The 25,537-nt window shown below is 58.5% G+C and overlaps 7 protein-coding genes across 7 annotated transcripts; 2 read left to right on the forward strand and 5 right to left on the reverse strand.

The window, feature by feature from the left end:
• Positions 1-394: 394 nt before the first annotated feature.
• On the forward strand, positions 395-2,105 carry HRG_07742 (metal-independent alpha-mannosidase; the record flags this gene model as incomplete). Its single annotated transcript, XM_044866213.1, has 4 exons — positions 395-706; positions 765-1,574; positions 1,626-1,951; positions 2,015-2,105. The coding sequence occupies 4 exons, from the start codon at positions 395-397 to the stop codon at positions 2,103-2,105; spliced, it is 1,539 nt and encodes a 512-aa protein (XP_044719177.1).
• Positions 2,106-2,243: 138 nt separating this feature from the next.
• HRG_07743 (HECT-domain (ubiquitin-transferase) domain-containing protein) lies at positions 2,244-5,850 on the reverse strand (the record flags this gene model as incomplete). The annotated part of the gene is made up of 6 exons (XM_044866214.1): positions 2,244-3,216; positions 3,268-3,581; positions 3,657-3,940; positions 3,983-5,008; positions 5,086-5,282; positions 5,351-5,850. The coding sequence occupies 6 exons, from the start codon at positions 5,848-5,850 to the stop codon at positions 2,244-2,246; spliced, it is 3,294 nt and encodes a 1,097-aa protein (XP_044719178.1).
• Positions 5,851-7,522: 1,672 nt separating this feature from the next.
• Positions 7,523-9,743, forward strand: HRG_07744 (RNA recognition motif domain-containing protein; the record flags this gene model as incomplete). Its single annotated transcript, XM_044866215.1, has 6 exons — positions 7,523-7,534; positions 7,591-8,047; positions 8,123-9,106; positions 9,245-9,319; positions 9,380-9,566; positions 9,620-9,743. 6 exons carry the CDS (start codon positions 7,523-7,525, stop codon positions 9,741-9,743), a joined length of 1,839 nt encoding a protein of 612 aa, XP_044719179.1.
• A 1,097-nt stretch (positions 9,744-10,840) lies between these two features.
• HRG_07745 (uncharacterized protein) lies at positions 10,841-12,687 on the reverse strand (the record flags this gene model as incomplete). The annotated part of the gene is made up of 3 exons (XM_044866216.1): positions 10,841-11,627; positions 11,720-12,167; positions 12,243-12,687. The coding sequence occupies 3 exons, from the start codon at positions 12,685-12,687 to the stop codon at positions 10,841-10,843; spliced, it is 1,680 nt and encodes a 559-aa protein (XP_044719180.1).
• Positions 12,688-14,843: 2,156 nt separating this feature from the next.
• HRG_07746 (universal stress protein family domain-containing protein) lies at positions 14,844-17,133 on the reverse strand (the record flags this gene model as incomplete). The annotated part of the gene is made up of 4 exons (XM_044866217.1): positions 14,844-15,018; positions 15,085-15,958; positions 16,017-16,860; positions 16,906-17,133. The coding sequence occupies 4 exons, from the start codon at positions 17,131-17,133 to the stop codon at positions 14,844-14,846; spliced, it is 2,121 nt and encodes a 706-aa protein (XP_044719181.1).
• A 1,269-nt stretch (positions 17,134-18,402) lies between these two features.
• Positions 18,403-19,631, reverse strand: HRG_07747 (ribosomal protein s7p/S5e domain-containing protein; the record flags this gene model as incomplete). The annotated part of the gene is made up of 3 exons (XM_044866218.1): positions 18,403-18,855; positions 18,913-19,290; positions 19,350-19,631. 3 exons carry the CDS (start codon positions 19,629-19,631, stop codon positions 18,403-18,405), a joined length of 1,113 nt encoding a protein of 370 aa, XP_044719182.1.
• Positions 19,632-20,709: 1,078 nt separating this feature from the next.
• HRG_07748 (uncharacterized protein) lies at positions 20,710-21,154 on the reverse strand (the record flags this gene model as incomplete). The annotated part of the gene is made up of 3 exons (XM_044866219.1): positions 20,710-20,885; positions 20,958-21,017; positions 21,079-21,154. The coding sequence occupies 3 exons, from the start codon at positions 21,152-21,154 to the stop codon at positions 20,710-20,712; spliced, it is 312 nt and encodes a 103-aa protein (XP_044719183.1).
• Positions 21,155-25,537: the final 4,383 nt, after the last annotated feature.

Here is a 25,537-nt window from a genome sequence, read left to right on the forward strand (position 1 = left end):
CGGCAAGATGCAGCAACGCTTTTGGAGCGAGTCTTTCGGCGAGACAGGCCTGCCTGCCACACACACACACACACACACACACACACACACACACGCGCGCGCGCGCGCGCGCGCACACACGCAAACACACGCAAAGTCATCTCGGCCGGCATGGACTCGTGACCTTGGTCATGCCACGACGCTGATGCCACGCGCCCTGGGTAATGCGACGCCTCTTGCCAAGGCATCCTGCAGAGGGAGAGAGAGACATGCAGCGTCTCGTCTTCGGGGCCATGCGAACACACCGCTTATCCCGTGAGTGGACAGAGGGGGGAATATCAAGCACAACGACGCCATCGTCAGAGTAAGACTTGCTGTGTACAGCTCGCGATCCCACCAACAGGGACAAAAGGCCATGAAGCTTCACTCCGTCGTCCTCGCGCTCGCCGCCACAGCAGCACCAGCCGCTGGACTGTGCCCTGCCTATGAAAGCTACGCCGCCCAGCGCAACCGGCCCCTTTCCCCCGGCAGACACGCGTTCCCTCTGCAGCGCCCGTCGCCGCACTGCCGCACCTACGTCGTCGCCGAGGTGGAGCAAACCATCGACAAGGTCCGCGGCCACATCAGGGACCCCGACCTGTACCGGCTGTTTGTCAATGCCTGGCCCAACACCGTCGACACCACCGTGCTGTGGAAGGGCGTGGCGGCCGAGGATGCCAACCAAGAAGTAACTTTGTTTCATGAACACGGCGTGTTTCCTCCGACTAAGGCGGGCGCGTAATTAGTTGGCCTTTATCACCACGGGCGATATCCATGCCATGTGGCTTCGCGACAGCGCAAACCAGCTCCAGTCCTACAAACGCCTCCTCGCCTCCCCGTCCCACAACGCCACGGGCGACATCGCCGCCCTCTACCGCGGAGCCATCAACCTCCAGGCCCGCTACATCCGCCAGTTCCCCTACTGCAACGCCTTCCAGCCGCCCCCCGAGGCCAGGCTCCCGCCCACCCGTGGCTCCAACCGCGCCGACCTGGTGACGCCGCCCTACGATGCCAACGTCGTCTTCGAGTGCAAGTACGAGCTCGACTCTCTCGCCGCCTTTCTGCAGCTGTCGTGGGACTACTACCAAGCCACCCACGATGCCGCCTTTTTCGCAAAGTTCCACTGGGCCGCCGCCGTCAAGGCCATCCTCAAGCTGGCCCGCGGCATGATGCAGGGCACCTATGCCGACGACGGCACCGTCAACCCATCCCCCTACACCTGGCAACGCGACGCGACGAGCGCCACCGAGACCGTGTCCAACAAAGGCGCTGGCAACCCCGTCGCCGGCAACCTCGGCCTCGTGCGCAGCTTCTTCCGCCCGTCGGACGACTCCACCATCTACCAGTACCTGGTCCCCGCCAACATCATGTTCTCTCGCTTCCTCACCCGGTGCGCCGCCATCATGGAGCCCATCGACGCCGACCTGGCTGCCGAGATGGACACCATGGCCAATGGCATCGCCGCCGCCATCCAGAGGCACGCCGTTGTCAAGCACCCTCGATACGGCAACGTCTACGCCTTTGAAGTCGACGGCTTCGGCTCGTCAAACCTCATGGTAACCAGCTGTCCTCCCCGACTTGGAGAGGCACACTGACCCGAGCCGCAGGACGACGCCAACGTCCCTTCCCTGCTCAGCATCCCCCATCTCGGCTTCAAGCCCGCCTCGGACCCCTTGTACCGGCGCACCCGCGACTTTGTCCTCAGCCCCTCAAACCCCTACTTTGGCCGCGGCCCCGTCCTCAACGCCACCGGTGGCCCGCACCTCGGCCCCGGCATGGCCTGGCCCATGGCCGTCATCATGCAGACCATGACGTCGGACAACGACGACGAGATTGTTGGCGGCATCAAGCAGCTCATGGGCTCCACCAGCGGCTTAGGCCTGATTCACGAGTCCGTTAATACTCACAATGAGGTTACGTGGACGAGATCTTGGTAAGCCGCATCGTACCCAACTGCCATGTCCGCTTATGGTTGACCCTTTCCCGCCATTCATAGGTTTGCTTGGGCGAATGGGCTCTTTGGTCAGATGATCTTGGATCTCTTGGAAAGGAAACCCGAGCTGTTGAAAAGGAGCTTTCAGGCTTGACATGACGGCCAGAGATGATACACTTGTACATCTCGGCGGCTCATCTTGATGCGCTCGGAACTGCAACAACGCACAGCTATCCATCTGCCTCTGCCTACATGTACAAGAATGATCAATGGTCCCGTCAGCCCCAACCATTTAACTCAAGTCGAATCCCGCGCCCGATGTCACTGCGTAGAGCAATTTCTCCCTTAGCCTTTCCTCCCGCGTGTATCGCGGCAGCTTCAACAGATTGACACACGTGCTCGTGCTTGGCAGGCGTTCCTCGTCGGTTCCGCCGTCCCTGATGCTAAAACTGGGCCTCAACTGCGAAAAGCCCAGAAGAGGCGCTCGTGGCGTCGAGCTCACGTACTTGAGCACGTCTCGCCTCTGTGCATCCGTGAAGCCCTCCATCACCTTCCAGAATAGCTTGATTGTCGGGTGCTCCTCTCCATCGTCGCCTATCTCGTAAAGTCCGCTGTAGACCGTATTACGCCGCAGGTCTGCAATGTCGATTTCCGACGAGTCGCCGCCCACGAGACGCTGCAGCTCCGACTGGTTAAACATGGACAGCCACGAGGGGCGGATGATGGCGCGAAGCCCCCGCAGAAATGCCGTCGTCTGCAGTGACGGCTGCACCACAAGTCGATGGCGAGCCATGTATGAAACGTAGAGGAGGCGATTGTCGTTGTTGACCGGCGTCTGATCGCCGTTGCTGATTAGCTTCCTTGTGACTGTCTTAACAGGCTCCCCGGGCCGCGAGACTTGGTCTTCCACAGTAAAGTCAAAGCCAAGCTCCGAGACATCGCCTGCATAGTTTTTGAGTCGCAGCATCCCCTTGTAGAGGCCTTCGTCCATGTCCCGCAAATCGTTGATGCTGCCCTTGTACGTGTTCTCTTCCTTTGGGCCCGTCGACGGCCACTTCAGCAGGAAGAAGCCAGCAAACGCGAGATCGACGAGAATCCCCTCGTACATGCACTTGCCCACAATCCGACCCAGAAACTCGAAGCGCTTGTACATGCTTGCCATGGCCTCTCTCCATTCGGCGTCGTTCTCAGTCAGCCCGTGGCTTCGTAGAGACTCGCGCAAGGTGTCGGCAGCCGTTGGATTGGGAAACAGAAGCCCTTGTTCACTCGAAGTGAACATGCCTAGATCGCCAGTCGTGGCTCCAAATGCTTCCGACGTGACGCTCGTCAGGAACTCCTTGGTGACGCCGCCACCATCTATCCCGGCCTCTGGCGTGTCGAATTGATCCACAAAAGTAATCTGTATGGGGTCTTTCAAGCCTTCCGCCAGCTGGTAAAATTGCTTGTATGCGTCCTCGAACAACTGCCCTCGTCGAATCCTTGCGTGGTGCCTGGCAGACGGGTGTATGGGAAACATGTGGAAGGGATTGTCGCCCCCCCTGCGAGACCGGTCCAGTTGCACAAACTGTCGGAAAATCCGGACCCGGGTCTCAAAGGGGACGACAAAAGGCATGTGCTTCAGAATCTCGAGCTTTGGCCCCATTTCCGCTAATCTGCGGTCTCGTTGAGCACGCATTTGCTGGGCCTTTAGCCGTTCTAGCCTGACGTGGCGTGTTAGTCGCTGGCCCGCGAGTGTCGAGTGAACCCCGAAGTCAGGGTCGAAACCAAGCACGGCAGGTTCCGCTTCTTCTTCGCTCCCCTCATACTCCTCCTTATTCTGTCGTTCCTCCTCTGCTATGACCGCGCTGACAAAGTCCTCTTGCTCTAGTTTTCCAGGCATAAGCCAGTCATCGGGAGCTAAGAAATGCTTTCTCGAATCCCTCTCATATAGCATCTTCAAGGGCGTGGTAAGTATGGTTCGAAGACCATCCAGGTCGACCTCGCTTCCCGCTGGCGACAAGGAGCCGTTGCCAGTCGCAATCGTGTTGGCACCTCCGTCTGCGCCCAGGTAGGAGTCAAGGCGAGACTTGGTAGTCGACTCGATCGTATGCGGTGTTCGCGAAAGTTCGTTGGCTTTGTAATGGAGTGTGAAGGCTGCATTCTTCAGAAATATGGTGAGAGCCTTCACGTCTTCAAGAGGCAAGCTGCAGGACCGGAGACGTGAGGTCGACGAATTCGTTTGCAGGACTTGAGTGGTCATGCCGCTGATGAAATCCTCATCATCGCTGAGGCGGAGGATGAATATGTAAAGCTCAAGAAAAAGGAGGATGATGCGCCATTCTCGCTCTTCAGGCGTCTCACTCAACAGCTGCGAGGTCCTATGAAGGTATCTCCGGAGGACGGCGGAGGGCTGCTCGGATTCCGATCTCAATTTCTGAAAAACCGAAGTCTCCTGCATAATTTGCCATAGAAATTTGATTGTGGGGACCTGGCCGGACGCCGAGGGAATCTGCTCGAGAAAAAGACGCATGCGGGTGTCGTCGGCGCTGGCCGGGAAGCATTGCAGAAGAGTCAGGATGTAGCCCGCGAGAACACTTGTTCCCTGGAACTCATGGTTCGATGTCTGGGACAAGCTATCCGAGAAGTCACGCAGAAGTCTAGAGATGCCATCATGGTCCCCGAGCGAAAGAAGGAGGCGCGAGATGTACGGCTGGAGAGGTGGGATCAGCGAGTCGTCGACCTCGGCGGAAGAGGGCTCGGGAGCAGGTTTCATCGCATGCCGCAAGCTGATTTCAGACGATAAAAACGACAGTTGCGGGAAAAGAGCACCGAGATACGCAAGCTTATTGAGTGGATTTAGCCACCGGCGGCCTAGATCGACAAAGTGCGCCAGTAACCATAAAAGACCGTCTTTGGAGACAGGTGCACATGTGGCGCCTGGGTAACCGGTTCTGATCGCATCGGAGAGCTTGTCTGCGTCGATGCGTTCTGAGAAGAGTGCAATATTGTCTTGGAACTGGACCATGTCGTTGTGTGCCAAAAAGCGATAGGCGAGCGCTTTATACACGGAGGCTTCTGCTGCTCAGGGGGTTAGTCGGAACAGCAACAAGAGGAAATGCCTCCCGCGAAGGTGAAACAAGACGCAATGAGCTTACTGCTTTCCGAAGCTACCCGTAAAGGCGTAGCAACCGCCTCGACGAACAAGGCTGTCCACTGGCCTGCATCACGGACGCGAGACAGCTGAGCCAAGGCCTGGAAATAGTCACCCAAGTCCTTGTCGATCGTGGCGGGCGAGCTTGAGACGATGCGAACGATGAGCTTCAAGAGGGGCCCTAAGTCCTGGTGCAGTTCGCTGCGCGTTGCGGCCATCAGCACTTGACACCCAGCTAGAAAAGCCCCGCTCAGACATGATGGACGTACCTCCTTAAAGACACGATATTCAACGACTTGACAAGTATACCCATGAGGCGCCGTAGCCGAGAAGGATGTGTGTTGGTGGGGCTAATTTGTTCAAGGTCGACGGCGTCTGAATCTCGGGCGAACAGGAACACTCTTCGGACATCGTCGGTGCGGCGAGCTGAGAAGAAGGCAAGCAACAGGTTGAAGGTGGACGTCAACCTCTGACTGGGGCTATTGGCGGAAGCAGAGCGATAGACATGGTCGAAAGTGGCCCTCCAGTTGTCGGCCAGAGTCCTTCTTGACTTGTGCCCCCTCCAGACCCTTTGAATCGTGCCAGCTGCTTTCAAGCGCTGACGTTCGAGCTGCCGCCTCTCTCGCTCGGCCTGTGCGTCGGAGACGGTTTTGGTTGCGCTGGAGGCGAGTGAAGGGCTCCATGCCGTGTTGGCGAAAGGATTGCCGGCCTGCCCGCTCAGGTTGACATTTCGGGGCCTCCTCGAGTTGCCCGTAAAGGTCGAGAACATGGCGACGGTCTAGACGGGGAGGTGGTTGAACGGCGGGTTCAAATGCATGGTAGTAAGAGGTAGCACCTCAGGAAAGGCGATGTATGAGGATGGGGACTGGGCGGGAAAGGGTTGGAGAGAATTCTGTTCGACAGCGAGACTGCCGAGACAAACGGCCTTCGGCGCTGGCGGGGCCCTACATGTGGTTTCGGGACTGAATGAGGTCAGGGAAGGTGCTGGACTCGCCGATAAGATAAGACGATTGATTACAGACAGGGAGCGGTTGAGCTCCGGCTGCTATTTACAGTGTTAACGAACGATTTAAATACTGTAAAGTCTCGCGCTTAGTAACTGGCGGTGGGAGGGAAAAAAACATCTCCCATGTTTCTGAGGGACAGGCACGCTAATACATAATCGGCACACGTGTCCAAGCCTTGACGAACTCTACAAAGGCACTGTTGAGACGACGACCCACGGGGAAGTGAGCAGCAACTGACTCATTCCCCCGGCAGAGATGAAAGGCTCTCTTTCCATGTCTCACGACCCTGCAAGCAAGTGCCCTGCCTGCTAAGTTAATGCTGACGATCTGTCTTGCCTCGCCCGGGGGAAGAGGGAGGAAAAGCTCGTTAGGTCCGGAGCCAACGGCCATGACGCTCACGGTGCTCTCAGTAATGTTTGGCACTAGCAGGTGTGCAAGAGAATTCGCGCGAAGGTTGCTAGTGCGCTCCGCAGCCACACGCGCAAACTATTTTGAGTCCTGTTAGTCTACTTTTTGCTAGCACCCTTTCGGGCTTGGTGCTGCCGGACACAGTACGAATACTTGTTGATACTTCGAATCCGGCTCTCCGTGCCTGCCAGACACACAGTGTAAACGACTGTACGCTTGCTGGCTCGGGGCGTCGTCTGTCTCGGGCAAGTGAGCGCAGGCTGTCTACCACGCCACAGTCTTTGGGCGCTGAATGCACTGTACTGGCGATGCGGTGCCAACAGGCGGTCACACGAACCCCAGCAGCTCCACTGCCATCTGTCGTAATGGAAAAGTACAAGCCACCAGGTACAGGGTCCTCCCACTACTGTATGTACTGCTGCCTGCGTACGGCAGCAGGCCGGGGCCAGCCAGCCTTTTGGAGGGGGAAAAAACATCTTCGCCAAAATTTCCCTCCTCCCTCCTCTCCTTCGCTTTCACCACCCAACCTTATCTCCCCCCGAAAAACCCCAAAACCCATAACAACGAGTCGGTTCAGAGGTGCGGTCTTCGTACTAACCCCTGTTCTTGCTCTTGTTCTTTCAATCCAGAAAAAAAACTTCCAAAAAAAAATTGAAAACCACCAAAAAAAACTCCCAACCCTTCCTCGCCTCCCATCTCTCTTCGACGCACAAACGCCAGCCGACGCCCATCCTCACTCTTCGAGCCACCCCGTCAAGCACGCCTCTTCTCCAGTCGCCGAAGCTGCCTCGTCTCAACCTGTCCCTCCTGTCAACCGGTGCGTTGCTCACCTCTCTACTCCTGGCGCACTGAGCGACTTTGATTGCTGACCCACCGTATCTTATGCAGCTTCGTTCATCTCCCACGACACCCACAGGAAAATGGCCGCCTCGACTGCTTCCGGCGCTGTTGATCAGCTCGCCAACGACCTCAACAACACCTCTCTCAACGGCGGCGGCGATGCCAAGGCCCCTGCCATCGACACCAATGTCAGCGGCGGTGCGTCTGACGATGCCTCTGGCCCCACCCCCAACTCAGCCGTTCCTCACCCCCAGAACTCTGCTTCTCTTTATGTCGGCGAGCTTGATCCCTCCGTCACCGAGGCCATGCTCTTTGAGCTCTTTTCTCAGATCGGCGCCGTTGCCTCCATCCGCGTTTGCCGTGACGCCGTCACCCGCCGCTCGCTTGGCTATGCCTACGTCAACTACAACGCGACTCCTGACGGCGAAAAGGCCCTGGAGGAGCTCAACTACACTTTGATCAAGGGCCGTCCTTGCCGTATCATGTGGTCTCAGCGTGACCCGGCCCTTCGCAAGACGGGCCAAGGTAACGTCTTCATCAAGAACCTCGACGTCGCCATCGACAACAAGGCTCTTCACGACACCTTTGCTGCTTTCGGCAACATTCTGAGCTGCAAGGTTGCCCAGGACGAGCACGGCAACTCCAAGGGATACGGGTTTGTCCACTACGAGACTGATGAGGCTGCTCAGCAGGCTATCAAGCACGTCAACGGTATGTTGCTCAACGAGAAGAAGGTTTATGTCGGCCATCACATCCCAAAGAAGGACCGCCAGAGCAAGTTCGAAGAGATGAAGGCCAACTTCACCAACGTCTATGTCAAGAACATCCACAGCGATGCTACCGACGAAGAATTCCGCGAGCTGTTCGAGCAGTATGGCGACATCACCTCGGCGTCCCTTGCCCGCGACCAGGAAGGCAAGAGCCGCGGGTTTGGCTTCGTTAACTTCACCACCCACGAGAGTGCTGCCAAGGCCGTTGACGAGCTCCATGGCAGGGACCTCCGCGGCCAAGACCTGTATGTTGGCCGCGCTCAGAAGAAGCACGAGCGCGAGGAGGAGCTCCGCAAGTCCTACGAGGCGGCCCGCATCGAAAAGGCCAGCAAGTACCAGGGCGTCAACCTTTACATCAAGAACCTGGACGACGACGTGGACGACGAGAAGCTCCGGCATATGTTCTCCGAGTTTGGCCCCATCACTTCGGCAAAGGTGATGCGAGACTCTCCGCTCGAGGGTGGAGAGGAGAAGAAAGAAGATAAGGAAGGCAAGGACAAGGAGAACAAGAAGGACGACGCCAAGGAAAGCGACGAGGAGGACTCATCTGACAAGAAGTCTGACAAAAAGGCGGATAAGAGGCTCGGTAAGAGCAAGGGCTTCGGTTTCGTCTGCTTCAGCAACCCCGACGACGCAACCAAGGCGGTGGCTGAGATGAACCAGCGAATGATCAACGGCAAGCCTCTTTACGTTGCCCTCGCACAGCGCAAGGATGTGCGCAAGAACCAGCTTGAGGCCAGCATCCAGGCCCGCAACCAGCTGCGCATGCAGCAAGCTGCCGCTGCCGCCGGAATGCCCCAGCAGTACATGCAGCCTCCTGTCTTCTACGCCCCTGGCCAGCAGCCGGGCTTTATCCCCCAAGCCGGCCGTGGGATGCCCTTCCCTCAGCCAGCAATGGGCATGGGTGGTGTCCAAGGCGGTCGCCCTGGCCAGTTCCCTGGCTACCCGCAGCAGGGCGGCCGCGGTGGTGTCCCCCAGCAGATGCCTCCCAATCTCTATGGTATGCCTGGCCAGTTCCCTCCCCAGTATGGCCAGCCCGGCACCCCCCAGTTCATGGCCGCCATGCAGCAAGCCCAGCAGGCTGCCGCACTTGCGGGTGGCAGGGGCGGTCCTCAGGGCGGCCGTGGCACCATGCCAGGCGTTCCCCCCAACGCTGCCGGCGGAATGCCGGGTGCCGGGGTGCCTGGCTTCCCTCCCAACAATCGCCAACAGGGTGGCGTGGGCCGTGGAGGAAACGCCAACAACGGCCGCAACGGCAATTTCCCCACCCAAGGTGGCCGTGGTGGCGACATGAACTCGGGCACGGTGCTGCAAGCTCAGATTGCAGGCGCCCAGCCCGCCCAGCAGAAGCAGATTCTTGGCGAGATGATCTTCCCCAAGATTCAGGCCATCAACGCAGAGCTTGCTGGGAAAATCACCGGCATGCTCCTCGAGATGGAGAACTCCGAGCTCATCAACCTGTAAGTCCGATGCGCAGCCATCGTGGTGAGCAGATGCTAACATCTCTAAACAGCATTGAGGACGAGGCCGCGCTCAAGGCCAAGGTCGACGAGGCCCTCGCCGTGTACGACGAGTACGTCAAGGCCCAGGGCTCCGAAGCCGGCGACACCAAAAAGGAGGAGGCGCCCAAGGCTTAGAGCTGTCGGGCCAAACCTTCTCTTGCAAAACTGAAGAGCTTTTTTTTTGTCTGTCGTTTCACCCTTATACGGACCTTTTGATTGGGATGAATCTCTAAAAATTGGAGGCAATGAGCAACAAGTCTGTCCGTGCTTGCTTGCCTTTGGGAACTGCATTATGTACCGATAGAATTCTCTGCTATTTCCTCTCGGACGGGGGATCAAAAGTTGTGGGATCGTGGTCGGAGGCGCCCTCCAGGGGCAAGAGGAGCCTGTTGCTGGACCAGTTTCCGGCGGACCATTCCACTGGCGGGAACGCAGTCGGAAGGCGTTGGGAGGAAGGGGTGTCGGTTTTCGTGGAAACTGCCTGGATTCAAGGCCTATACCCCCCCAGAACGAATGGCCCGCGTTTATCACCCAGGCTTTTTATCACGGAGATTTGCGCGGATAGGACTTCTTAATTATATGACTATGTCATGTTGTTGCTCGCCGGTTCACAAGTGATGAGGCGGAAACCGCCTTTTTGTCATGGTGATGTTGCTGGTGCGTCCTGGGCGGTAAGATGCAAGTGGGAGGTAGTACTGTTTGATCCACGCCTTTCTCCTTTTCCTGCTGCGCCTGTCGCTTTCCATTAGGTCCGACCACGTACCAAGTCCACGCCCCAGAGGCTCATGAGAGCTCGACATGCGACGTCGCTGGAGGAAACGCCGCAGACCTTGGACGCCTCCCACGTTTGTTTCGCATGTTTCTTCACACACACACACACATACACTGGTGGTACACACATGGGTACACACATTGGTACACAAAACGCCTCTTCTTTCTCTAGGCAAACCCAAAATAAAAAGGCCCAAGCCAATATGGACAAGAACTAGCCGAGCAGCGGGAGGTCGGGCAAAACACAATAATGGAAACAACGCCAAAAAAAGGGAGAAATTGCTCGAAAAACGGTCCCCCTCCTCCTCGCGCCCTTTCCGTGTCGACCCAGTTCTAAAGCGACGCAAACACAAACACCGAAAATGCCCGAGCCCGCCGTCCCCTCTGGAGAAAACAAAACGCCTTTCAATGGGGTTGGATAAACAGCGTGTTTGGAAAGGGGGAGGGGAGGGGGGTTGTGATTATAGGCCGCCGTCATCGATGGCGTTGGCACCAATGTGGCCGATTTCCGGGGCAATATCGTACTTTTTCGTGCGGTCGATGGAGTAGAGCGTTTCCATGACCTTGCTCTTTTGCTGGCGGCGAATGTCGGAGAGGTAGTCGCGCACGCCGGCGATGCCGCGGATCTGGTCCTCGAGGGTGAGGGTGCTCGAGTTGAGGCCGCGCACCAGGTGGGAAGCGAGCTTGCCGCGGAGGGACTCGAGCGACGATCTGAGGGTGAGGAGCTTGCCGTGGTGGCTGACGAGGTTGCCCTTGTTGCGCACCGTCTTGTGCCGGACGTCGTGCAGCAGCGCCTTGTTGCGCTCAAACTTGCGCAGCTCGGCCGCGCGCGGGCCCAGGATGCGCGCCCAGAGGCCCGACAGCAGCTCCACGTGGAACTCCTCCTGCGTCGACGACTCATGCGCGACATGCCTCGCCAGCTTGAGGAAGTGGTCGTCGATGTCGTCGAAGAGCGCAAACAGGCTGACGCTGTGCTCGAGCTCGTCCTGAATGGCCTCCTCGAGGGTGGATATAAAGGCGGTGAAGAGGCGCTGCACCATGCGCTGCTCGCGCTGCGGGTTGCTCATGCCGAAGACGGCCGTGGTGAGGCGGCCGAGGCGCGTGGGCTCGCCAGAGGCGTCTTCAAGGATCTGGGCGTCGGAGAGGAGGTTGTGCATGTTGTCGTAGGCGTGGGAGAGGTGGGAGGGGGGCGGGCGGGTGTTGAGACGGTAGAGATGCATCTTGGCCCAGTCCATGACATTGAGGATACTGCAGGGTTGGCAATGTTAGCAGGCGAAGCTCTTTGGAGCTGGCTTAGCGAGCGCGCGAGGGCGACAGGAGAGCGCGAGGGTCAGACGCACGCATCAATGTCACCGTCGACGTGGGTGTGGAACCTGGTCAGGTCCAGGACCAGCTTCTTCATCGTCTCGCTGATGGCATCGAGGCTCTGCACAATGGTGTTGGCGTCGGCCATGCCGCTGATTCTGACTGACTCGCCGAGGTCCCAGATGGCGATGCTGGTCGACTGCAGGTCGCGGACATGCGCAACGGCGGGTTCGGAAAAGTAAATGAGCGGCTCAAAGGAGCGCGCGAGGCCGGCGACCTTGACCAAGTCACCGACGGGTCGGGGCTGCGCGGGCTTGGCGAGCATCTTTGCGGTGGAAATGGAGATGATGGCGACGAGGAAGCTGGTGAGGACCGTGGTCCAGCTCGAGGTGAGAGCGCGGTAGTGCTTCTGGAGGAACATGATGGCGGCCTCGATGGGTCGCGTGCGCTGGAGGATTTCGGCGCGGACGGCGAAGCGGATGTCTGGCGCGGCGGGAGCGTGGTTAGTATATGAGGAGCTCGGCGGCATCTCGTGCGCCCACGACAATCGCGACTCACAATTGTCCGGTGGCGACGCTGCGCGCGCGGCGGGCCTGGACATCTCGGCAGCCGAGGTCTTGCGGTCGGCCCTGAGGGTTGTGTCCCCAACTCTGTCAGGACTGGGGCTCCGGCCCTTGTCCGGGCTCAAGCTCCCCTGTGGCAGCCGAGTGCGGATGGCCTGCTCGAGGACCACGTCATCTTCGCTGGGGCCGTCGTCGGTCTCTGGCGAAAGGGGCCTATAGTGATGCTGCTGAGGATTCCAGAAGCCGCGGCTCCGGTCTCCGTTGCCGAGGTTCCGCCACGCCGGCGGCGAGTACCCACCGACGGAACCTGTATCCGAGTCGTCGAGATCCTCCATTGGGGGCTCGCTGGGGAGGGCCGACGAGTGGCGCATGCTCGTGGGACTTGGAGGGGGCTCGAAATCCTGCAAGGAGGCGTCGAGACGGTCGAGCGGGTCGACCATGACCGGCGGGGGCGTTTGCGACAAGCGTCGAGCAGTGGTGATCGCGCAAGACGAGCTGGTGGTGGTCGCAGTCGCGGGGCGACACAGGCAGCGGCTTGTCGGTTACGAGGCGGCGGTAGGAGGGCAGTGCGGGCAAGGAGGCGGCGCGAGGCAGAGCAGGGAGCGGGATGCGCGGGATGCGCAGAGAGAGACGGGGCAGGTAGAGGGCGAGGAAGACGAGGAGGATGACGACGGAGGCGAGGAAGCTGCTTGGTGCGACGTTGATGCTGACGAGCGAGACGTTGTTGTTGACGGTCAGGAGTGACGAAGGCATGGATGGATGGGCGATTCGTTGAGCGACGAGGGGGGCGCTCTCTCTCACAGACGGACGGCCTCGGCCTCGATGTCGACTGTTGGGCGCGGGGCGGCGTCGTCGGCAGTGGCAGTAGAAGAAGAAGAACAAGGCGATCAAGGAAGCGAATAAGAAGCGATGATTCACGTCTCAGTTGTGTGACAAACGGGCGCGCCAGGCTGGACCGGACTTCAGGTTCGTGAGATGGCGAGAGAAGGAGGGAGGGGGAATCCGGCACCATCTTTTGCTTCTTGTTCTTGCGCCCGCCGTTCTCCTTGTCCTCCTGTTCCCTCCCTTGGGCCTCCGATTTGGGCCTCGCCTCGGAAGGGGGGGGGAGGGCCACCTCCACCTCGCTGCTCTGCCTCTGCCTCCCCCCTGGTCCGCTGCTCGAAATGGAAGAGGTTGGGAGGAAAAAGCAGCGCAGTGAGCGGAAGAGGTGGTTGACCTGGGCCAATCATGCGTCGCCGTGGGGTATCCAATCAGCCGTGTCGCAGACCCACACCCCACCTTTTGTCCCTTGAGAGCTGTCGACTTTGCTGCTTGCCCCTCCTTGCTGCTCACGGTGCGTGGTGGTGGAGGTCACTGTGCTCTGCACATGTACGTTCTCGGTGGGTGATGTACTGTGGTGCATGTTGTGCCTAGGTATGCAGCATCTATGTACGTGTAATCATAAAGTGCATACATACGCCGAAATGAGGTGCTACAGAATGAAAAGAAACAGAGACTCCCTTGCCCAGGCCCGTTTCCCCATCAGAGACCTGTCGCAGTACTCTGGCAGTTGCGCATGTATGTACCTGAAGCTACCCCGCTCCCTGCCGCCGCAGGCACCTCCCCCTCCACCCCATGATGCCGCACAGCAACGGCACTGCACTCTGCCCGACACGGTGCCACCGACACTGTGCACCAGCCCCGGCCGCTAGTTTGGTCTTGCCGTGTGTGTGCTGTTCGCTCGTCAACAAGGCGCAAGCCCCCCCTCGGTTCGTCCAATCCCCGTCCGCCTCTCCAAGGGGTCATGCGGAACACTACTCCGTGCTCGGCCGCGTTGGGGCGGTACGTACCTTGACAAAAAAAAACAGGTGCATACCTCCAGTACCTATCGGTTGCTACAAACAACCCGAGCTTTCCATTATACAGTATGTATGTACAGTCGACGACGCTGGCTGCATGTACGCACTCTAACTTCCATGCAAGTACTTACCTCGGCGCCTCCCTAGGACCCCGATGGTCCAAGCGCCAATCCCCATTCCACAGCGGCTGAGCCCGCCCCTCATGCTGCTCTGTTTATTTCCGCTGCCGCGAGACACCACTGCCGGGTTCCTACAATTCCACGCTCCGACCGCGATGCGCTCGCTGCAGGTCCCTGCGTCTTCTACACTTGTGCCCTGTATCAAGGAACCCATGGGTGCGGTAAGGTGCTTTCAAAACACTGTAGCCATCAATCACTATCTTGTTCCCCACACTATCAAGTACGAGCATCGGCAGGCGCTCGTCCCGCCCCCCGACAATGGCCGGCCTAGGTCACCCTCGTCCAGCCCAAAGCTTCAAATGTCGTATTTCTCATCGCTGTTTCGCTATCCCACGCTGTAATCCTGACTCCCCATGTTGCCCATGTCCCGTGAGCCCGCAAAATCCATCTATCATCTGGTATTCCCGTTCTCGCCTCACCACCTCAGTCCAAGGGAGCCGGGCCGTCTTCGCGCTGGCCTCTTGCCTCCGGGACGGTACTAGGCTCTCCCTTTCCTTTTCCGCGTGGCTGCCCCCCCTTTCATCCCGGGCCACACCAACAATGCCAATCCGCTCGGACCCGCGACCCGTTTCGCTCCCTTCAGTCAATCTTGGCGTTGGCTAAGCTTCTGGCGGCAGGATTGCTCAAGTTGTTGACTTGGCGCACTGGTGTCCGTTTGTTGTACTTGCTTTGCTTTCGCAGCCGCTTCCGAGCCACCATGACGGGAACCGAGCTCTTGGTCACCAGGTAGTTCGAAAACGATCCGAGTATCACTCTGCAAGTCAGTCAGCATCACCTCACGTAATGCCCAGAAATGGCAGACGCATCCGACAAAGCTTACCCCTTCAGCGCACTCCGGCCTCGACTTCCAATAACAACCAGGGTTGGGTTCACCAGGTCAATCACCTCCGTTATCAGGTGTCTCGGGTTCTTGCAATGCAGCACCTCCACAATCACCCGTACTTGTAGTCGAGTCTTCCTAAGGAGACGGAAAACCTTGTCCGTCATTTGATCAATCGCCCGATGCCGCTCCTCGTCGGCCCTTTTGCGATCTCTCGATGGTCCCGGCGACGATCCGGGCGTGCCGCTCGAGTCATTCCGCAGGTAAAGAGCCGATGCCCTCTTAAGCTCCGTGACAGGGCTGAGGGGAGTGGGGAGCGACTTTGCGTTTGTCACCGTGTTGATGGCCGCTGCCTGCTCCTTCATCGCCTTGGGGTCGTCTGGTACCGAGACGCCCTCGCCCGTCACGATTCCAGTCTCCTCATCCACACAGTAGATGGCAATCAATGTATCGCCGTCCCGGAGCACAGTCCCAATGGCCCACTCTAGCGCGTGCGCCGACTCGTCACTAAGATCAGTCGCCACAAGATACTTCCGGAGCCTATGATGTTCCTCTTCGGCTTGCTGCGCAATCTTGGTGTACTCTCCGCGATCGATGATGCGAATGGCACGGTGCGACTCCGGGCTCGTCATGATGCTGCTCATGAAAAAGGAAAGCTTCTGGGCCCGCTTGATGTCGTCCATGTCGGCCTCTTCGTCAGAGTCCATCATCGACGGCGTCGCAGATGCTGAACCCCGTTCGTAGCTCGTGTTGGGATGTATGCCAGTCTTGGACGGCTTGGATGTATCGCCCGCCGAGTTTGTGATCTTGATCTCGGGCTCGGGAATGAGGGATCGATATTGGTATGCGGGACGCTGCGAGGCTACTTGGCGGCCTACTTCATTGTCAGTCATGGCCCTGAGGGGTGCGTGCGGGCAACGAGGCCAACTCACGCTCTGCATCGGCCGCGGCTAACAGACTCAAGCTTTGGCGCTCTTTCCTACCCGAGGGCGATCGAGACTTGCTCTGATCCTTGTCGCCGCGCGCATCCGGGTTCAAAGATCGAGGGGCCGTCTTGCGACCACGATCTTCGTCGTCGGATGAATGGGCCTCTTCTTCGTCGCTCGATTCAAGTTGCTCGCCATCTGGGCCGAGGTAGTCTTTGATCAACCGGCCCTCCCCAAGTTCCTCGGACCGCTGCTTCCGCATGGGAAGCTGCGCCAAGCTTCCGCTAGAAAAGGCCAGGTTCGCATCTGAGAGCCGGCGGTAGGCGTTGTTGATGTCGAGCAGCTGACCGCCGCCAAGTTTGGCCTTGTTTGGCGACAGCAAGGGTGAGAGGGGGGCGGGTGAGCGCGACCTGGCCTCCCACCGATTGTGGGGTGATTTGGACTGATTGCCCAGACGACCACCAGCAGCTTCGTGACGGCCCCGGTCTCCCGGAAGCTGAAGACTGCTCAAGTCGGGCCCTCGGAGGGAGTCGCCCAGAGCACCGCTGGACATGCGCTTGTTGACCTGGGAGGCCCTCTTGGGTTGGCCGGTGTTGTGGGAGAGAATGCCCGAAAACTGATACTCGGAAGTTCTGTCGTTACGGTTGCCCGCTCGAGGCCCAAAGTCTGCGGGTCTGAGCCCCGAGCCTGAGCCCGACATGCTCCGCTGAGTGAAGAAAGATCCTTGGGACATGGATGATTTGAATTTGGGGTCGACGCTTGAGCCTGGAGAGGCGGGGCTTGCGCTCCTCAGCGTGGCCGAAGGTGGAGGCGATGGGGAGTCGAGGTCCAGCATGCTGCGCACTGGAGGCTGAGTTGTAATGACGGGGCTGTCGATATCGAGCATGCTCCTCACGGGAGCCTGTGTCGAGGGGGCGGTTCGCGTGTTGCTCGGCCCTTCCTCGTCGATGTCTAGCATGCTTCGGACAGGGGAGCGAGGTGGCGCTGCAAATGGCGACGTGGCACGCACTCTCTCGGGAGAGGTGCTGCCCTGGTTCTTGTTCTCCAGCAGGGCCAGCACCTCTTGGCGTTCCATGTCAAGCATGGCATCGATGCTCATAGGTCGCGCGGGGTCTCCTGACATGATGGGCAGTGTGCAGAGAGAACGCTCGGGGCAGTATAAAAGGGGACCAAGACTGCAAGAATCTGCAGTTGGGCTAGAGATGGCAGTGGCGGATCGTGCGGGGCGACCGACGACGTGAACGGAGTGGGCGAATGCCGCCGCAAGTCTTAGCGGGGCAGGTTTCGGGGCAGGTTTCGGTGAAGGCGGCAGCTCGTGAGGATAATAAGTCGGGGCCAGAGGATCATGGTGTTTATGGCCGTGGCGGGTGGGAGAGGTTGCGAAGTGACTAACCGGGGGCCGTATGTATATGCGTGATGGACGCTGGATGATGGAGGGGTCTGGGAGGGAGGAGGAAGGTGGGGAGATACCTTGGCTGCCAAGTGGGGAACGAGGCGTTGCCGGTACCTGCCCGTCGCGTACCGACTTCGCATTTTGTCTTGTGTTCCCGGTAAGCCAGCCGCTACTGCCCATGAATGTCACTGCACCGTGACTCTGCTCCTGAAATGCTCTCGTTCCGGCAGGCGAAAGGGGGCCTCGTAGCTGTCGTGCCACCGCTTTGGGAAGCCTCTCGCTGGTGATTTGCCGCGGCCTGCCGTCACACGGCTCAGCAACACGCCGCCCACCAACAGACGGGAGTCTGCCGAACCCAGTCAGCGCACTGCCCCTGCGGATCAGACCCCCGGGTTACCACTGTAAGTACTGCGCCTCCGGGGTCCACGCCTCCCTCGCATCTTCGACCCCGGACTTGCTGTTTTTGCTGTCCTTCGCCGAAACACAAAAATGTCGTTCTTCCCAAGATCGACATGAAACGAACCGTCTTGGTTCCAAATCGTCATCGCCTGGGCAGGAGTACTGTTGGCGGTTGTCATGCCCCGACCCGGCTTCTTCCGCATCCCCCCTGACCTCCTTATTAGCCGCTTGCGAAAGATTAAAAAAGGTTAATAGAAGCTTACTTCAAGGCACTTGCAAGGTCTCCTATACAGTCACATGATCGGCCGCGTCTACTCTGCGCGTCGGGACATCTCCGATTCGCCTGTTGATGCATCAGAGGGCAGTGACTCAAAGAGTCGCAGCGACGCCCCCAAGCTGTATGGACTCGGAAACATGACTGCGTCGTTTCTTACTCGCGCACCATCCTCCCCGCCCATCAAGGGAACCCGGACAGCAGAGAGCCCTTTCAACCGCTGGCGACACGGCCACATTTCCCCGACATTCGCACACATAGAATACATGCCCTGCCTTTCGTGGGCATTGAGTACAGCGCCAGCGACGGCGACGCCAGCGCTCACTTTACTTCTTCTTGGCCTTGCCAATCTTCTTGGAGCCCACGTTAGCTCTCGACGCCGTGCCCAGCTTGTGGACCTGCCGCCGTTTTTCCCACGCGCCCGACCTTCCCTCCACGACTGCGATAATCTCCTCGGCAATTCGGTGGGGGAACTGCTTCCGCCCACTGCCCCTTGATGGCTTCTTGTCGACGGTGTCGAGAATCCATTTGAAAGCAGTATGCCTCCGCTGTCGCACCGCAAGTGGCTGCGGCAACTCGAGTGCCCGACCTCCGCCGCCGGCTCCGACAATATTTCTGACCTTGAGAAGAGGCGCAACCGAGTCGATGGCGATGGTGATGTAGAGAATGGGGTTGAGAGGCAAATGGGAAGCCGGAGGTGTCCCCGGGAGTAGAGGGAATTTGGGACTGTAAATGGGAGCCGGCGAAGTTCGCAAAAAGTTCATGACCATGGCCATGTTCTATCCCGGATTCAAGTCAGCCATCTCTCGTTCCGACATTGGAGTGCTGTGACGGACCCTTTGCGCAACACTGAGCTTGCCATCCCGCATGAGAAGCCTTGTGATCTGCTCCAGCACCGGATGATATCTCTGCTTCAAATTGAAGCCGGGTGGGTAGGGCTTTGGGGGCAAGCCAAATTTGTGCCCCAGATCCTCCACTTCACCCTCGCTAGGCGCGACTAGCTCCAACGACGATTCGGCAGCTTGCTCTGTTGCCTCGAGAGCCTCGGCCTCTTCCGCGGGCGGTATTGATCCCTCGCGATAGAGTGCCTTTTCTTGCGCCGGTGTCAATCCGCCATCCGTCTCGGTCCTAGCAACCCGACCGCCATATAGCATCTGCTCCAAAGCTGCATCGTCCAATCCAGATATGTAAGAGTCCTGCGACGTGTCTTCGACCTGAGCAACAGCGATTAGCGAAGGCCTTGACCGAGGTTGAAAGGTGGCGGCGGCTCTACCGGCATGGACGACGATTCTGGCACGACATTTTCCGGGTCTATCGATATGGACGATTCCTGCATGGCCTTTTCCGAAGAGCTTTCGGCGTCGATGTTGACCTCGGTCGCGCTCGGAGCTTGGGGCGTCTCGGCGGGATTGCTGGGATGGCCATGGACGTCGTCAGAGTAGAATCTCGTAGCTCCTCTCGTTTGCCAAAAGGTCTCTGCTCTAGGTCGCAGAGCCGGCTTCGGGCGCAGCGCAAGGGCTCTGCACGCTCCCCAGACCCTCCATCCTGCAGACATGGCGACTCTGCGCGGTTGTGGCGTCCCAGGGCGCTGTCTTTTGTCCGTCTTTGCTATCGCGTGGACAAGTCGATAGACGACGAAATTTCCGGGCTCTGCAGAGCTCCCAGGAGCAGCTCGGATTAAGGCTGCCCCGGACCCGAGCTCGCAGTGCTTCCTTGCGGATTACGTGATCCCCCAGTCTACCACGCAGTGAGGATGCAGTAATTATCCGTAGAATCACCAGACTTTCCTTCATCTACCACGCCGTGAATCGACTGTCTCGAGAAGCCAGCTCCCACTTGCATCGTCGGTGGGCAACAGGCGACCGCCAAGAAATCTGCCTATCGGGAGAGGAAGTACCGAGTGATCTGGTCATCTGCTCGATTCCCTCTCATTCGGTCTTGTGCATGAGTCGCCGCATGGCGGTTGGCTGGGACGACCACCCTATCAGTCCTCACGCCCCCACAGGCAATGGCAAGCTGCCATCGGCTCGCCTTCATCATGTGAAGCTCACCCACCTTTGGACCCATCATCTGAACGCTCGCCTGGGCTAAACATCACTTTCGTCGCTTTGCATGTGTCTGCCCGGGTGAGAAGAAGAGCAGCTACACAAGTAACAGCAAAGCAAGAACAAGGACGCTGAATTATGAACCCATATTACGAATGCCTGCCCGTCTCGTCATGCGCCAAATCATGTTGCGAGCCCATCCCGCCCATGGAGTAACATACCACGTCTTCTTTTCGTCGGCCGTTTCCTCGTCCCCGAGGTCATCAGAAGCATGTTGGGAAGCAGATCCCCTCATTAGGACGAGAACGGTGCTGGCTCGACTCCTGATGCCTCGGTGTAAGATCCCGGTCGCCGCCTGTGTGTCTGGGACAAGGACTGGCTGCAGCCGTTATCATGCACGGGGCTTACAGCTGAGTCCCGCGCTGTCCCATGTCCAAACGATGCCAATTCTATACCCCCCCTCTCCGCAATATCCAAGGCGTACCTGCAAGACCAAGAAAACCGTCGATGAGGCATCTCGTGACTGGCCACTGGGGCCCTTGCAATCGACAATGGCAGTTCCCAAGCGGCCCTCGACTGTCGTGGCACTCACCATGAATTCCAAGATTGACTGGTCGAAGTGGTGCTAGCAACGCCAAGCCAGGTGACTGCGCATTCAGCGGCATCCTCTCTGGCATTGTTGAGGTTCTTGCCGTCATACCAATACCTGGCTTCCACCGTCTTGCCGTGGACGATGACCCGGCTCGACCATGCAGTACGGCCACCTAAAACGGAGCACAAGTCAGTTAGTTGGGACTCGTTTCTTGCTCTGAATGAGTTGGCCTGGCGGTACATACCGCGGCGATCCGAAACGAGTTGGAAGACGGGCGGCAGTAGTTTGGCTTGACGGCAGGCCTCTGCGCCACCATGTCAGTCCGGGGCCATTGGATAGGAGACGACGGCGCGGGCTGCGGTTACCTTCAAGGCGCTCTTGCCAGGAGAGGCTCGCGGAAGCGTTCGACCCAGTCGGGCTGTAGGTGGACGAGGTGGCCATGGCGTGTCGTTTTACCGGCTTCTTCCTCTTCTTCCAACAAGGGCAAGAAACAACCGGTGCTAGAGAGGTGCAAGGACAAGAGACTGCGAGCTCTGCTGGTCGTGGAGGAAGTCGTCGTCGACTTTGGGACTAGTGGCAAGGAAAACGTCTGCTCGGGAGGATAAATCAGGTGAGAGACTGGCACGGAGTTGCTTGCCGCAAAGGTCAGACAAAAGGATGACAGTTTGGTCTCGGTTTTCTGGCGAGACCGGTGTGGTAGCCGGCAGGTCTTATATAGCTTCGCGGTCCCTCGACGATACTTGGAACAGGCGAGGAATGCCGAGCGCGAACGAGGATGGGTGTGTGATGTGGCAGCGGCGGATTTGGTGCAACTGGGGGAGGCTGACGACAAGCTTGTGTGAAGCTCCGAGACTGGCAGACGTGGACAGGCACGGCAGACTGCATGAAAAGGGAACGACAGAGAGAAGGTGAAAAACGTCAACCAAAACCCGAGAAGAAAGAAAAGAAGAGAGAGTGGAAATGGGCCTAAAGAAGAAACAAAGGCCATGAATGAGTGGTGGGTGGATGTGCTGGTAATATGACCGGGGGATCACCGCCGAGTTGCTTTTTGTGGCCTACAAAGTTACGTACCGACCTTGGCGATGGAGGTCAAGTAAGGTATGTATGTTGTATGTGTGCATCGTACAGACACGATTGCGTGCGTGTGTGTGTGAATGCACAGTAGGTTGTGTGTTGCTCATGGGGGCTCACGCCATGTGGTGAGGTGGTGCGGAATAGGGTATCCCTTGGCCCCTTGTTGATAAAAGGGTACACTCTCGGTGTACAAGAAAAGCTCCGGAACCTGCCCTTATTACACAGCAAGCATAGCACTTTCTACGAAGCACAGATAGATACTATAAGTGCAGTCTAGAAAGAGATAGCCGAGGGAGGAGGGAGGGGGAGCCTAATGGTCGGTAGTAGCCCAGCAAAAGCAGTGATGACAAAGATCTGGGCTTTGAAGGGGGGGGAGAACAATAGAGGGTGGTTTGAGCCACGGTGAGAAGAAGAGCATCATGGGACGGGCTGCGGGACGGGGCACGACTGGGCGGGCACAGGGGATGATTGATGTGGAGGGCACGGGCGTGCGGGTTGCGGCCGCGGGCCTGGGACCGGGGGTGGAAGGTAGGGGGGGGGGGAACAGAGGGGGGGGGGGGTTGAGGAACTGCCTAGCCCGGGGGAAGAAACGCTGGCTCTGCATCGGGCTTCTCGTTGGCGATGCTGGACGTCCGCACCTTGGACGGGCCAACGGGGGGCAGGGCGTACGGCAGCGGAGGTGGCAGCGGCAGCAACGGCAGCGGCAGCGGCAGCGGCAGCGGCAACGGCAACGCAACACCGCTCATCTTCATTGCCCACGACATAGCCGGCAAGGCAGCTCGGTAGGGCAAGCATGTCGCTGCCACGCTGCTCGGCCTTGCTGATGGATAGCAGATACGGCAGCCAGAGGAGATATATCGCACGGCATGGACGCCCGGCCCCCGGCGTCGAGCGAGCAAGCAAGCAAGCTCTGTTGGGCATTGATTGGGAGAGGAAGAGGCGTCGTTCTTGGGTTCCAATGCCCTGGCCAAGCTCTTGGTGCTCCTCCTCTTGACGACGATGACGACGATGGTAATTGTCTGTCTGCATATGTCGCATGAGAGAAATCACATACCTCCGGTCTGCCTCTCCAGGCCTAGGCCTGCCCATGTACTTGGCATGTCGGTATGTATGTAGCTCGCCGAGGGGGATGCAGGGTGAGTTGTATCCGGCAGTGCCCACTGCAGTAAGTGCACAGTAAGGCCATGTTTGTTTGCGTGCGTTGGTTTTACCATGAGATGGGAAAGCAGCTAAGGCAGGCTGTGAGATTGCCTGCCTCATCAAGTCGTCGACTCTTCTAGACTCGAGAGCGTGGGCATTTTCCAACAAGGGGGTGGCAGCGTGACGGCCACGTAAATCGACTCGCGCACAAACCCACATACATGCTGTACACTGGCTCCCACTGACTTGGTCTCTCTCGCACACACTTACTCTACACTCGTCCACACACGTCTCTTCTCCACCAACCAGACGAGGTCCAGTTGCAACGGGGCCCGAGGTCAATATTAGGGGTCCAGACACTCTGTTCATGGATCCCACTCCACATAACCTTGCCGTCGTGTACCAATCCGGAACCCCACATAGCTCCACGCCGTTTGACAGACAAGCAAGTCAAGCAAGTCAATCTGAGCTAGCCCAGAGACTTGCTGTGCGGCATTGGTATGCCCAGGAGGTGTGGGTGTGGTGCGATATGCCCAACCTGGACCTCCCCCCGTGACGGAACAGCCTTGGGCATGTACCTTGGGGTGCTCGTCGGTGCATTAAGCTCGACAACAAAGGGCCAGCAAACACAATTGTCGAATGGAGAGGCGGACCGGGGAAAGATGCCGTGGCGTTGGTGCGGATCTCAGATTGGGCGGGGGTCGACGGCCGGCTGTGACGCAGCGGCAGCTGCAGGCGGGTTGTCAACTCGGTTGCCTGCCAAACTTGGATGGCGAGAAAACCAACGAGTGAAGCATCATTCCGAGTAGACTTACTGAGCTCTCCCTTGCTAGTCGGCTCTGCCCAGACGGCTAGCGGGACATTGGTGTGGCAGATCTAGGATTCATCGGGGCGTCTCAGATGGTGGCTGGGTTCCAGAAGACTGGGGTAATGATGGAGTTTGCTCCGTACAGTACGGGGAGGTAGGTACGGACTACGGTACCGGACAGGCGGTGATGAATAAGCCGAGGCCATAAGTTACTCCGTCCTCCGTGGATGATACGAGCTTCTTACCTGGGAGGATCATCACATGCAATGTCAATCCTCACCCTCTCCCTCTCAGCCACTCAATCTGCCGCAACGGCCGGCAGTCATCTTTGCACCGGCGAGTGCTAGGGGGGGGTTCGGGACTGATAAGGGGGCTCTTGTTCTGTACCTACCTACTACGTACTTAGTAGCTTGGCCTACTCCGTAGGTGAGCCTACAAGGTCGTAGGATTTCGTATCGGCAGCCCCTGGACTCCTGGCGGCACTGAAGTGGTACCCTGCAAGTTACTGGCCTGCCGAGAAAGTAATGCCGAGCTCCGATGGCTGTTGATCCGGTTCCCTTGCTCTTCTTCTTCTCTCTTCTCTCCCATGACGCCTCTCTGGCCTCTGGTTCGCCATCGTGACGCAGGGCAAGGTGTCGTCTCCTGCGGGCGCCTCACAGCCGCCCCTTCATCTCCCTCGACCGACGGCACCGCCCTGCAGGCCCTTGTGCTCGACTCTCTGCTCTGCCATCGACGAATGCTGCTCCGGCCTCTCGGATGCCCTACCAACCACTCGCTCCGTGGCCATGCATTTATCCGCTGCCCCGGTAGCCAGAGAGCAACTCAGCAACAGCTGGCTCGCTCCCGCATCCTGCTGTGCTGGGCCAAAGTGCAGCTAGAATCGCATCATCAGCCAACGTGGCAGCCTGTTCTGCGTCGAGCGACGATCGATCCATGCCACCCTGTCTGCTTGTTTGCTATCACGTCGGCCTCTAAAACCTGGCCAACTATGCTCGACGCCATCCCTTGCCCAACTTCCTCGCCAGCTTTTGCTACCAAAGCAACATTCACGGATAGTCAAGAAACAAGGCAAGACAAGTCTCGAGTGAGTCTTTGGGGCCAAGCGTTTATTACAGCAAACTCAGACTTTTGTTACACAACCGTCATCATGCCTATCTGATCCTTGATCCTCATCCATGGCTTAGCCCACGTGCCGCTCGTGGCTGCTCTTCTCGCCCTTCACCGTCCCCGATCTGTTCTATAAAGTGCAAAGCTTCTCTTCAAGGCCGCCGTTTCCCCCTCATGTGGAGCACGCATGCGCTGGGCTGACGTATCTGTGTGCTACAAGGCCATCAGCGTGCCGCACAGCCTTGGGCTGATGGTCGGGCTCGAATGCAGTACCATCAGATGGAGCGAGTCCTCATCTGTTTTCAAAGCTTGATCCAGGAGTGCGCTGGCCGAGTGTACACGTTTCCAGCCCCCCATCCGCTAAATCAAACCAGACGTCATCTCATCTCGTATGAGGGCGAGGACCTGCAGGTCAAATGAGGATTGCTGTGGCAGCCTGAACAGATCATCTTCAGTGGTGGCTCCAAATGCATGGGGCCACGATCGTCCACATAACTTCGAGGCGCCCAAGGACAGCAGGTTTCCAATATTCGGGACGAGTACCAAGTATACGCCCAAGAATCCCGATCTGCACCGTGCAGTTGCTATACTTCCACAGAGAGTCCGTCTTCCCGCTGCACACGGCAAAGGCAAGTCGGCAACTGATGCGCCGCCGAGCTTGGACTCTCGCCGCCGCCTCCACCCTCGCAGTTGCA

The sequence above is a fragment of the Hirsutella rhossiliensis genome (assembly GCF_020360975.1).
Source record: "Hirsutella rhossiliensis strain HR02 chromosome Unknown scaffold00008, whole genome shotgun sequence".
NCBI lineage: Eukaryota > Fungi > Ascomycota > Sordariomycetes > Hypocreales > Ophiocordycipitaceae > Hirsutella > Hirsutella rhossiliensis.